The sequence below is a fragment of the Amblyomma maculatum genome, chromosome 1 (genome assembly GCF_055883805.1).
Source record: "Amblyomma maculatum isolate TAMU_Amacu chromosome 1, ASM5588380v1, whole genome shotgun sequence".
Taxonomy (NCBI): domain Eukaryota; kingdom Metazoa; phylum Arthropoda; class Arachnida; order Ixodida; family Ixodidae; genus Amblyomma; species Amblyomma maculatum.
Window position 1 is genome coordinate 243,940,200 of NC_139344.1, and position 13,046 is coordinate 243,953,245.

Sequence of the window (13,046 nt, forward strand, 5' to 3'; positions counted from 1 at the left end):
CTTCTAAGTCTCGAGCAGTTTGTCGTACGAAGGACAAGGTGGCAAAGCTGGTAAAAGCTCTAGGTAAAATGAACACCTTTCAAGGACAGAGTTTGAAAGAAGTGTTAGTGCACTTCCTCTCAACTAACAGCTGGCTGTTAAAATATGTTTTAGAGGTTGCAAAACGCAAGTCAACAAAAGTGATGGCATACTCTGATGAGTGGCTACTAAGCTTCCTAAGCACCAAAGAATGCCTATCAGCAGTTTGCCTGAAGCGCGGAGCGATTTGAAGGGCTCGGGTTCCCATCTTGCGTGCTTTAATTGCGCATGCATCCGAAAGTTTCTAGTTCCACATACGTGTTATAACTTAGCTAAACGTCCGAAGAAGTTGAGATGAAACTATAGCGTGAATGAAAACGCCGGCGACAGCGCTCTGTTGCTCGCACACATGGTCCTTGGAGCCTAGAATGTGCGTCTAGTATAGTCCTCCATGCAAGCGAAATTGTTTGCACAAAATCCTCAGAAGCCTTCATTACAATACGGCACCGCGGTAGCTTCAGCAGGATAATAGGGTATAAAAAGCAGCTTCGTTTCTACATCGGCTCAGGGGCATGCGCGCAAAACTTCACTCACGAAAGAAAACAAAAATCGTATCCTTGGTTATGCCAACAACTCGGCTGCGAATTCAATATTACGACTAAACTGAAATCAAAGACTAAAGAGCGGCATCGCATGTACAAGGCACCTGACAATGAGCATGCAGCGAATGCATTTCGAAGCGCACGGGCGCGCGCGTCGTCTGCTCCGTCGGCAGTGGCACTCCGCTTCACCGCAGCGCCACCGCAGCGATCATTCAGCGGCCGCCTCCGTCGCGGCTGGCGGACGAGAGACTAGCAATATTTCTAGGGACCCTACCTCAGGTGCCCCAGGCGTGTGCGAGCGAAGACAATGCCTTCACGCACATGGCACACATGGTTCTAATTTACCGCTTCCGCATCTTTCTGCCGGTGGCTCCGTAGCCATTCGCTTTTTCTTCCACGTCAGTCCTAGATGAAAACGCCTTGCTGTGTCGTCGGCTGCAAAGCCAATATATGGCGAAGCGTTGAACTTCGGCATACTCTGCCCAAAGATGCGCGTCAACGGGCTGCTTGGATGGAACGCGTCGGACTGCAAGCGTCGGACGCCCGCCCAAGTTTCCGAGTTTGCGGTCGTCATTTCGCACCCGATGCGTACTTCTATCATCCGGCAATTGTGCGGCAGTCGGGTATGAATATCAAGCACCTGAGGCTTCGACCGAAGTCCATGCCGACACTCTTCCTTCCTACCAGGAAGGTAAGTTTCCCGGCTAAGATGAATAATTTTCTTCACGCGCATGAATGGAAAATAGAATTCATTTGCGATAGGCGCAAGTCAGAATGTGTAACGCTTGAAAAGGGCCGTGTCGTGGTTCGGTTGCCACGCAGGTGCGGAGAGGAGTAAATGCTGTTGTCTTCTAACAGTTATGACCGACGCATATTGGCCCCTGTGGTTGAGAAAGGTAGTAGATACTATAGTGCGCTTTCTCGTGGACAGGTTATGTTTCTGTATGTCCCATAGGTAAGGCGTAATTGCAGTTGGAACGGCGCGTGCCGCGCCTTCGTCTGTGGTTCGGGGTGCGCGCGGGTTCGATGCTAACCTTGGCTTGTAAACACATCGAGATGGGCATCAAATGGGATCGTATCTTGTGCGATGATTCAGTGTACACGCGAGAAATGGTGGTTTAAATATTATCGCTGCAACGATATACCTTTGCTTCTAAGGGGAATGCGTGAAGTACCCTGCCAGTTAAACCGCAGAACAGCGGAGACAGTACGAGAAAGACACATGCGGACATGTGCTGCATCCAAATTGCGCCGCCGTTCCATAGGAAAAGCACCCACGCGATCGTCCAACAGTCCGTTATTTTCTGCCAGTTAAGGAACGATTGTTCTTTGAGCAAAGGTTTGATAATTGCAATGTCGTTCCAAGTCTAAAGAACTATAAAAAAAAAAAATGAAGGGGGGGGGGGGTGGGGGGGGGGTTGAAGTAGTTATAAAACTCTGTAACCACATCTGTGCGTCTAAGTGTGCGTGATTGACAGTGAGGCATATAATTTTGATCTCTGCGCTGCTTCCAGAGTGAAAGCAGCTGTGCCTGCGAATTTTTGTTTGCTTTCTATTTTTAATTTTCAGCTCATTAAATAGAACATTCCAATGCAGTTAATTTCTGTTCACTGGTACATTCATCAAATAAGTTTTCAGTATTAAGTGAACTGGAAACATTTCTTTGTATTGCAGTAGTGTGCAGAAAGCTAAACAACATTGCAAAGTCACTTCCATATGCAACAAGCGAATAGTGTTGGCTCTTTATAATAAAAGAAATAAATGAGCATTTGTTGTTGCGCGCCTCTGTGTTCATTTCCCTCGCGTGTTCTATGCCTCCTGCTTTATGCTCTGCTGTTTACTACACAATAAAAGTTAGGCAGCCCAGCTTTGTTCGATATACACAGTAGACTAAGTGATGTGCTTTTTTTATAATTTCAATAAGAGTTTCCAATTTAATTGGTTTCAGCCTGAAGCCCAACCACAGACTGCGGCAGAATACTGTGGAGCCACTGCATCTACTAGCCAGCCAAGAAATGCAGTAAGTAGTAGCAAAAGTTGACTTCCACAAGAAACGAGCTCTATATAAACTGGTTAATAAGGAACTCAACAGTTATGCAACACCTTCACTACCTTTCAGAACTACCTTTCAGTACAACTTTCAGTGTTCCTGTGCTGTGGAGAGTTGTTTCACGGTGTAAGGCAGGGTAGACCCATTGATATGCTGCCCAGAAACTAACTCTATCCATGCTATTCCCTTGCTTCCTACTACAATCTATAACAAGCAGATGGTGTTCATAAAACTTTGTTGTATCATAGCCAAGAACTGAGAGCACTGCTTGTTTTTGGCAATTGTCAGTTGTAGTAAATCACAGTAAATCCCTCCCTTTCTTCGAAAGAAACTGTCACAAACATGCATAGGAAAAGGGTAAAATCATTCCTATATATATACATATTTTTTTTACACGGTGTTCTTTTTCAGTAATTCTGGTCTATTCAACATGTCCTAGCTACTCAACTTTCAGACAGATGCATCTGCCTTTTTTTTTAGGAGTCAGTTCGGAGCTGCACATGCTCTGCTGCATGGCACAATGCAGCAACACAGACCCAAGAGCAATGGCCCGATGCACCCAACTGCACACCGCAGCATCGGTCCTGTTGTAAGTAGGATGCACTGCACAACAGGGTAGCAGTTGCCAGATTTACATGTGTAAGCCTGCATATGTGTTCAGGGGGAGCCTCAGTTTGCAAGCCAACAAGGTTGACGACTGGGCGAGTTGATAACGGCTCATTTTAAACCAGCCTAAGGATGAGACACAGGGAAGAAGAGAAAGGACAAGAGAACGAGTCTTCATTGTTTTCTTTCGTTCAATAAACATTCAGTTGGTAGCCCAGCCTTGTCCTGTTCTCTTCTTCCCTGTGTCTCGTCCTTTGGGTGGTTAAAAATTGCAAGTCAACTTTTGGCAAGTGGACTTGTCTTCGTCTGGGCAGCATGGTCGTCAGGCGTCACTAGTTGGGGTGACTGTGCTGTCCAGACGAAGACTGAGGCTCCCGCTCAAGCATGAAGACTAATCAGCCAAGAAGAAGCACACAGGAAAAAACAGACGCAGAAAGAAAGAGACTGGTTCATTCTTTCTGCCTCTCTGTTGTTTCCTCTGTGCGTCTTCTAGGCTGGTTAGTCTTTCTTCATGCAATGCACCAACTAGCCCAACCAACGTGTTTTACTCCCGCTCAACCCTTGCTCAGTTTCTTTTCACTTCGTGCACGCATCTTACCTCATTCTGCATGTTGTAACAAGGGCAAAAAATTGTGGCAGCTACGCAGGTCAACCTGAAGAGAGTCCTTGTTGCGGCCAGGACTCAAACTGAACTGCCTGCTGCCCCACTATCACCCATACCAAAATGCTTTAGAGCACAGGGTGCATCAACCCCACAGCCACGGGAACTACCATCTCATACAGTACAGCCAGAAGCAGAGAGTTTGGTGTTCGACGACGGCTTGGACTGGGATTAAGAGAGAGCCAGCTGCAGAGCATGACACCACATATATGCAGTCATTTGAGACAAGTTTTGGCAGGTGTGTGAAGTGTACGATTAATACTAATATAATGCTTACATGAGTATGTACACTACAGTAGGCTCATGGTCACTGCTCAGCTCAAGAGTGAGCAAATAACTCTTACCGATAATGTGCACAGTTTAATGCACGAAAAATGCAAAGCAATGACTGATGAGTGTGCATACTTAAAAACCCTCCACTGTAGTGCCTCTTTCTTTCTATTTTTTTCACTCCTTCCTTAATGCTACAAATGAGTTACTCTTTGAAAGCGATATGCCAACTGCGCATTTATTTTTGCGTACGACAAATTTATGTGTATATGCTGCAGTGCTCCCTAAAGTAAATGTTGATAACGTTTGAGGGCGAGTTTGCATGTCAGTTCAGTAGGTACTGGAGTGTTAATAATTTGAGCATCACCTCCACACACACCTATGAAACATGTAAATTGGCATAACTGTTTACTTTGATGACATTCATTTTACAGTATAGGGATGCAGTTGTGCAAACCTCAGACCAGGGTAGCGCTGTGTCACGGCTCCGGAAGGGGTGCGAAACACCTTCTCGAACCGAGGCAAAGGTAGTTGGAACTTTGACGCCCAGCGTTAGCCGGTTATGTTCAGCGTTGCGAATGAGAACAGAGCCACGAAGTCAATGATGGAAAAACAACTATATATTCTCAGTATTATACACAGGATGATACGACGAAAGCATTTACAAGCATTTAAAACAACACAGTTAAGGTAGCATACAGAAAAAACTAGCAATTACAAATACATCAGTCAAAATTCTCACTATCAAGATACATGCAAATTGAACACAGATGTTTAAAACAAGATAAGACGAGTGTAGAAAAAGTTCAGAAGAAACTAGGAAACGGGCATATTGTCCGACGAGCGCGGCGGCACTCCACTCACAAAGACGGCGCAGATGGGGAGCTCTCGAAGGCGATGGTCCTTCCGGAGCCCTGGGGCGAAGTCTTCGTGGTGCGATGCGGCGGCGGTTCGGGGAGCCCGGAGTGCTTGGAGACGAGAGGCGCACTGCCGTTGGGTCCGAGTCGGCTTCTTTTCTAGCCTTCGGTTGACAATGCGTAAGACACGCCCACACAACAGTTCCCTCCCCAAGTCAGGGCCCGTAGAAACAACACGCACAAGTGCACACGCAGGAAGGGGCATGTAGGCCCCGCAACTTCCACACTGCATGGCCGCCATGTTGCGGATGAAAAAACGTAAGGAACAACCAAAACAACCAAAAGCGGATGCACGTACGCCAACAACTTCGGCACTGCTAGGGGTCACTTTGCAAAACAAGCTGGAGGACGCCCCCGCTCGCGCACTGCGAGGGGGTTTCTGTAACTGCGCGGAAACTACTCCGCGAGGAGAACGCGCACGTACGCGTGCTCTTGACATTACCGACAAGGCAGAGACACACAGAATACGCTGAAATATTTCAATACACTCTTCTAGAATACTACATATGGTTAATTGCCATATTATGAAACATAAATGCGGCCACTTTTGTGACACGGCCCCCCACTTTCAGAATATTATAGAATAATATTCTAAAAACAAACAAAACGTGGCACGCAGGCCGATACAACTCATGGACATGCACTATACAATAAGTAACACATAGCAAAAATGAAGTTCAGGTAACATAGAGGAACATAACCATTAATCCATAATGCATGCAAAATCATATGAACCCTACAGTCGGCTAAGGTAGTCCGCCCCGACGTTCTGACTACCCTTAATGTGTTGCATGCGGAAACTATACTCCTGGAGGAGCAAGCTCCAGCGCAGAACTCGGCTGTTCAGTTGCCTACTCTTCTGTATATATGCTAGCGGCTGATGATCGGTCTGCACAAGAAATTCGACACCATATAGATAAGTCGAGAACTTTTGGACGCCCCAAACCAAAGCGAGGCACTCTCGTTCAATAGTGCTGTAGGCGACCTCCCTAGCGAGCAACTTTCGGCTCGCATACGCGACAGGGTGCAGCGTTCCCTTGTATGGCTGCAGGAGCACAGCGCCTAAGCTAGTGTCGGAAGCGTCGGTGCGCAGAACGAAGGACTCGTTCAAGTTCGGCAGCCGCAAAATAGGGGGATTGGATACACAATGTTTGAGCTGGCGGAAGGCTTCCTCATGTATGGGTTCCCACTTCACTGCATTACTTCCGCCCTTCCGCCCTTCCGGGTCAGCTGGGTGAGGGGTGCGCTTATCTCCGCATAGTTGGGTATAAACTCTCTGTAATAGCCGGTCAATCCCAAGAAAGCTCGCACCTGGCGCTTGGTCCTTGGTGGCTCGGCCGCTTGTATTTTATCCAGAGTTTTTCCCAGGGGTGCCAGCTTGCCTGCTCCGATTCGGTGACCGAGGAAATCAATTTCCGTCATCCCGAGTTCACACTTGCTGGGTCGCACTGTAAGCCCGGCCGCTTCGATTCTTGCAAATAGCTGTTGCAGCGTAGCAACGTGTTCCTCCCAGGTTGCGCTGGCGACGAGTATGTCGTCGTAGTAGTGCTCTACTCCGTGAATGCCGCCTACCACCTTGCGCATCAGTTTGGTGAAAACTGCGGGCGCTGTCTTGATGCCGAACGGCATGAAGCGGAACTGGTAGAGTCCGGACGTAGTGGAAAAAGCCGTTTTAGCCTTGTCGTCGTGAGACAGCGGGATCTGCCAATATCCCTTCACGAAGTCCACCTTTGAAAAATATCTCTTGTCTCCCGCTGTGGCAAAAACAGCATCGGCTCTGGGCATGGGCTCTGAGTCTCCAATCAGAACATCATTCAGCCTCCGAAAGTCGATACAGAGGCGATTACTTCCATCCGGCTTTTTCACCAGAAGTACGGGAGAGTTATATGGGGAGACTGACTTTTCAACAATTCCCAGCCTCTCCATTTCTTGCACTTCGCTCTCGATACCTTGCCGTGTTGCGAACGGTAGAGGATACTGTTTAACGTGAACGGGTGCGGTTGTCGTGAGCGGTAGACTGCATTCCATCCATTCTGTTTTGCCAGGGACATTGGAAAAAATAGCTGCGTGCCTCTCCATCGTGGATAAAAGGAGCTGTTTCTTCGCGGCATCGAGGTGCGGCGATAGCTTCACATCTGCTACTCCCTCCGTTTTTTCAAACTCTGGAACAGGCAGCTTACTGTCCTCCTCAGTTTCAGTCATGCTGCTGATCACCAGGCACTGTCTGTTGGCGGGTGCGTCTCCCCTCTCTTCGTATCTTTTCAGCATGTTTGCGTGAAAAATCTTTGACCCGCTTGCCGTGTCGATGACGTAATCGGCGTCCCCTTTCCTGGCGGTGACCTCGAATGGGCCCTTCCATTGCAGCAACAGCTTGTTGCTATCAGTTGGCAGCAGAACTAACACCTTGTGACCAGGTTCGAAGTTTCGGTCCTTCGCCTTGCGGTCATAGAACTTCCTGTAACGGGTTCTTGCCTTTTCAAGTTCTTCATGCGCCAAACGACATGTTTCTTCCAATCTGTTTCTGAGATCGAGTACATGCTCGTAAGTGATCTTTGCCTCTTCATCTAAGCTCTCGTTCGTCCACACCTCCTTTAGGATGGCCAGTGGCCCACGCACGTGTCGACCGTACAGGAGCTCAAACGGCGAAAAACCGAGGCTGGATTGGGGAACCTCCCGGTAGGCAAAAAGAAGAGGGGCTAGGTACCGATCCCAGTCTTTTGGCTTCTCAGCGCACATTCGCTTCAGCATTAGCTTCAACGTGCCGTTGAATTTCTCCACCAGCCCGTTAGCCATGGGATGGTATGGAGTTGTGTGCAGCTGACGAATGGAGAGCAATCGTGCCACTTCCTTCATCAATTCTGAGGTGAAGTTTGTGCCACGATCGCTGAGTACCTCGTGAGGGACACCGAATCGCGAAAACATCGCCACCACAGCTTCGGCAACACGCTCAGATTCTATGCTTGGCAAGGCTACTGCATCCGGGTAACGTGTGGCATAGTCAATCAGTGTCAAGATGTACCTGTTGCCCTGTTTAGATGGGGGGTAGATTGGCCCGACGATATCAATGGCCACCCGTTTGAAGGGGGTGTCAATGACTGGTGTCTTCCCAAGGGGCACGCGTGGCACTCTCCCCTTCGGCGTGGTACGCTGACAGATATCGCATGATGCCACAAATCTCTTAACATCCGCCGTGATGCCAGGCCAGAAAAACTCTTCTAAAATCCGCTCTTTTGTTTTCTGAGCACCCAGATGTCCTGCCATTACGCTGTCATGCGCCATCTTCAGTACCGTTTCTCGGTGTCGTTCGGGAACGACTAGCTGTCGCACCTGCCGTCCGTCCTTCTCTGTGTAGCATCGGTACAAAAGGCCGCCTTCCTTCTTGAACAAGATGCCGCTCTCCCCATCTCGACACTTTAAATTCTTGCCAATTTGTGTGAAGCATGAGCGCAATGATTGATCCTTCTCTTGATCGGCCGCATAGCTTTCTCCATCCCCTAATTGCCTTTCCGCGTCCGGAGTGCAAAGTTTCTGGAACTTCTGAGGCCTCTTTGCGGCCTGAGCACGAGTCACTACGGCAGCGGTGGTTTCAACGACCAGATCCGTTTCAATAGTAGTATTTTCGACTATTTCAACGGGATCATCAGGAGCCCTGGCACCCTCTATATTACCCAGGATCAGGTCATATATTGGATCCTGCATGCACAGTGCTACAAGATTTCCGCTGTAATAAGGGGTCTGGACCTGCACCTGCGCTTCGGGGAGCATCTTCACTGTTCCGTCGACGAGGTATACGGGATTACTCGTCCCCGTTAGCTGGTCCTCAGCTACCAAATCTCTCCGGATAATCACGGTGTTGCAACCGGTGTCACGCAACACAGCGATTGTTTTCCCGTCCAAACTTCCCGCAACCACGGGCAACCCTTCTACTAAAAACTTGTGTCGCGCCGTTCGCACCGCGCTGACAACGGGAATACGGCTACCATTCCTCAGCTGAACGTATCCGTCGCAGATATTTTCTTCTACTTCCCTCGGAGGGGAATACACACAGGCTGCCTGGGTTTTGTCAGGCGCCCCTTGCCGACACACATTCGCTCTATGCCCTCTTCGGCCACATTTGAAGCAGTGGGGGACATGGTTGGCGGAGTCGCTGCTCCGGCAGTGCGCGGCATTGTGTCCCGCCCGGCCGCACAGATAACATCTCAACGCTCCCCTCTCGACGGCCTTCTTTTCGGCGCCTCCTGCTTTGTTCGCTTCCTCCCGGCTTTCTTTCCTTCCCCTCGCTAAATTGACACCGCCTTGCGCGTCCAGGAATTGATCAGCGAGGTTGATCATGTCTTGTAATTTTTCTGCGTTCCGTTCTTTTAAGTACAGCGACATGCTGGCGTGACAACTGCTCAGAAATTGCTCTTTAATGAATAGCTCACGCAGCGACTTGTACTCTAGGGGGATTTCGGACAGCTCCACCCAGCGGTCTAAGTAATGGCTTAGACGCGCTGCATATTGTGCGGCTGTCTCGCCGTCGGCTGGTTTGCCACCCCGGAATTTCTCACGGAAACCCTCGACTGTAAACCTGAAACGCTTCAAGAGCGCCGCCTTCACCTTCTTGTAATCGGAGGCGTCTTCCGGTGTGAGTCGCCCGAAAACGTTCAACGCCTCACCGCTTAGGCATGTGCTTAATGCCGTCGCCCATTGATCTTCAGGCCACTTCTGGCTACGGGCTATGCCCTCAAACCGCCTGATGTAAGCATCTAGGTCGTCCTTTCTCTCGTCAAATGAAACAAGCAATCTGCTGGGGTTGAGTCGGAAACTGGGTTCCGCTACTACGTCACGACCATCAGCTCTTACTACGGACTCATCTCCCTCCTGTCGCAGCTCTAATCTTAGCTGAAGAAGCCTGGCTTCGAGTTCACCAGCCTCTTTTGCTGCCGCGCGTTCCTGTTCCGCGGTTTGTCTAGCGAGAGACCTTTCCTCCCTCTGCCTAGCTTGCTCATCCTCTATCCATTTTCTCAGTTCCACTCCCGAGAGACCCAACTGTCCACCTATGGATACTAATTTCTCTAGATCCATGTCACAAGTGCATAAAAACTACCAAAAAACCGAAAACTATCTATCAGCAATGCACACTTCTCAAATGTCACCCTTCGAGATCACTTCATGGTTCGAGGCTCGGTCTCCTTCCACAACGCTTACTTGTTACGTCAAAGTACCTGTCGCGGACGCCAGAATTTGTCACGGCTCCGGAAGGGGTGCGAAACACCTTCTCGAACCGAGGCAAAGGTAGTTGGAACTTTGGCGCCCAGCGTTAGCCGGTTATGTTCAGCGTTGCGAATGAGAACAGAGCCACGAAGTCAATGATGGAAAAACAACTATATATTCTCAGTATTATACACAGGATGATACGACGAAAGCATTTACAAGCATTTAAAACAACACAGTTAAGGTAGCATACAAAAAAAACTAGCAATTACAAATACATCAGTCAAAATTCTCACTATCAAGATACATGCAAATTGAACACAGATGTTTAAAACAAGATAAGACGAGTGTAGAAAAAGTTCAGAAGAAACTAGGAAACGGGCATATTGTCCGACGAGCGCGGCGGCACTCCACTCACAAAGACGGCGCAGATGGGGAGCTCTCGAAGGCGATGGTCCTTCCGGAGCCCTGGGGCGAAGTCTTCGTGGTGCGATGCGGCGGCGGTTCGGGGAGCCCGGAGTGCTTGGAGACGAGAGGCGCACTGCCGTTGGGTCCGAGTCGGCTTCTTTTCTAGCCTTCGGTTGACAATGCGTAAGACACGCCCACACAACAGTTCCCTCCCCAAGTCAGGGCCCGTAGAAACAACACGCACAAGTGCACACGCAGGAAGGGGCACGTAGGCCCCGCAACTTCCACACTGCATGGCCGCCATGTTGCGGATGAAAAAACGTAAGGAACAACCAAAACAACCAAAAGCGGATGCACGTACGCCAACAACTTCGGCACTGCTAGGGGTCACTTTGCAAAACAAGCTGGAGGACGCCCCCGCTCGCGCACTGCGAGGGGGTTTCTGTAACTGCGCGGAAACTACTCCGCGAGGAGAACGCGCACGTATGCGTGCTCTTGACATTACCGACAAGGCAGAGACACACAGAATACGCTGAAATATTTCAATAAACTCTTCTAGAATACTACATATGGTTAATTGCCATATTATGAAACATAAATGCGGCCACTTTTGTGACACGCTGTGAAAGGCCAAACCTTTTGTATTGCTAGAAAGGAGTTTCAAATGAGCCCATGACAACTCTAATGCAATGGAATGCTTTTTATTTGCAGTTCACATTCGGAGATACCTCTGCAAAATGAACAAAAGTTCATTGTATTTGAGGGGTGTCTGAGAGAGCTGGTAGGCACGTGCCGCACCTGCTCCTAACCCTGCCGCAGTCGCTTTACTGTGGAAGGCACGCTGCTTACAGTGCGTGCTTCATGTGCACTCGGCCACGAGTTTACCTGGCGGAGCCAGCCACAAGTGGGCAACAACGTAGCTGGCAATCTTCTGTTGGCTGCAGCCATACTTTTCTCCGGCTGTCCAGTGGCTGCAACGCTTCGTTGCTTGAAGGCCATCAGTGTGCAGACCATCTGCGAGCGGACATACTACAATTATCAGCAGGCCTACCTGCTGCCTGCTGCAAAGACGGTATGACTGCATGAACTACAAAGCTCTCTGAAGCTTCAAAAGCCTGGCAGAAGCCTCATTTTCATTCATAAGATAAACCAGAATGGCAAATCTGTCAGTAATAATTTAGGCATATATGAAAGAAATTTGATGCAAATTTACATTTTTAGGATTCAGTGCAGTGCATTAACATATTTAAGCTGTCCATATCATAAAGCACTAAGGATGCATGGCTATGTACAGTAGCAAGTGAAGCGTTCCATGGCTAGAGACCTAGTGGAAACTGGGTCTCTTCAAGAGAGATGAAACATACATTCGACACTTATTTCAACGAAAATAATGTAATAATGTATGCTCACCCGGAACAACATATCAGAGTTTGATTTTTAAAAAAAAATGTTAAAAAAAAAGTTACAAAGCCAACTTAGTGGAGGGGCCAGTATATCCTGCAATTTGCCAAACCTCAATTTTGAAGTGCTATAAAAAATTTCTTGCAGCTAGCTGTCCAGCTATTTTTCTGTCAACACTCCACATACTGCCCAATGAGGTCATAGCTGTGATCTTTTCTCCCAGGATGGCTATCGTGTAAAAAATAATTAAACGCGGCAACCTTGAAAAAAAAAATGCTCAAATTGTGGAGGGGCATAGCTCCCAAAATATGAAACCCAAAATCCAGTAACTTTGGGATATGATAATGCATTTTGTTGACAACATCCATACTGATTTTGGAAGGCCTGTTAAGTATCCTTCATGTTTGCAAATGTGTGCAATTGCAGTCAAGACATTTATGTTGCCAAATTCAGAAAATGATTTACCATAAAAAGAGCCATATTAAATTTCGTTCCAACCAAAACAAATGATGCTTCAGAACATGCCCAATCATATGCATGTTCTGTGGCATTATTAATGTACTTCTAGACTTCAAAAGGTAGTGAATATAACCCTGTTGGCACGTTCATTGCATTGACTAAAGCTGTGGATTAGAAGGATTGAGTCCCAACTTTAGGTGACTGAGTGGTCAGTGAACAGAAAAGAACTGCGAATTACTCTTTCAGTGACAGGTTTTTAGTGAAATGTTGGGCTAAAAAGGTCTAGCCTTCTTTAATTATATTAATTTTGTCTTCCTGCTTACTTGCTCAAACCTATGCGCTCGCTCTTTTATGCCTACCAGTGCAATGCTTGCCTCCTCTAAGGATGCGCATCCTGCACCAAGCCACATAAACAGAACATGTAGTAAGCTGAAATTGTTGAAGCATTGACTTCACCC

The 13,046-nt window shown here is 48.1% G+C and overlaps 2 protein-coding genes and 1 pseudogene across 4 annotated transcripts in view; 2 read left to right on the forward strand and 1 right to left on the reverse strand.

Moving 5' to 3' along the window:
- The first annotated feature begins 839 nt into the window (after positions 1–839).
- LOC146206099 (uncharacterized) lies at positions 840–11,566 on the forward strand. 2 transcript variants are annotated; one of them, XM_084590746.1, is made up of 5 exons: positions 849–1,311; positions 2,569–2,640; positions 3,151–3,259; positions 3,916–4,175; positions 11,440–11,566. In XM_084590746.1, exons 1-4 carry the CDS (start codon positions 1,030–1,032, stop codon positions 4,110–4,112), a joined length of 660 nt encoding a protein of 219 aa, XP_084446872.1. In that variant the 5' UTR covers positions 849–1,029; the 3' UTR covers positions 4,113–4,175; positions 11,440–11,566. The 2 variants fall into 2 exon arrangements, with proteins under 2 accessions (XP_084446873.1, XP_084446872.1); XM_084590747.1 differs by lacking the exons at positions 3,916–4,175; positions 11,440–11,566 and adding an exon at positions 3,332–3,905 and having other exon boundaries at positions 840–1,311.
- LOC146206100 (uncharacterized) lies at positions 6,316–10,385 on the reverse strand. The gene has a single exon (XM_084608505.1). The coding sequence runs from the start codon at positions 10,189–10,191 to the stop codon at positions 6,316–6,318; it is 3,876 nt and encodes a 1,291-aa protein (XP_084464631.1). The 5' UTR covers positions 10,192–10,385.
- LOC146206101 (uncharacterized) overlaps positions 11,540–13,046 on the forward strand; it is a 31,396-nt pseudogene continuing 29,889 nt past the window's right edge. Inside the window, exon 1 of the transcript XR_014708413.1 lies at positions 11,540–11,800. The product of XR_014708413.1 is annotated as an uncharacterized LOC146206101 (transcript). The remainder of the gene's footprint in view (positions 11,801–13,046) is intronic.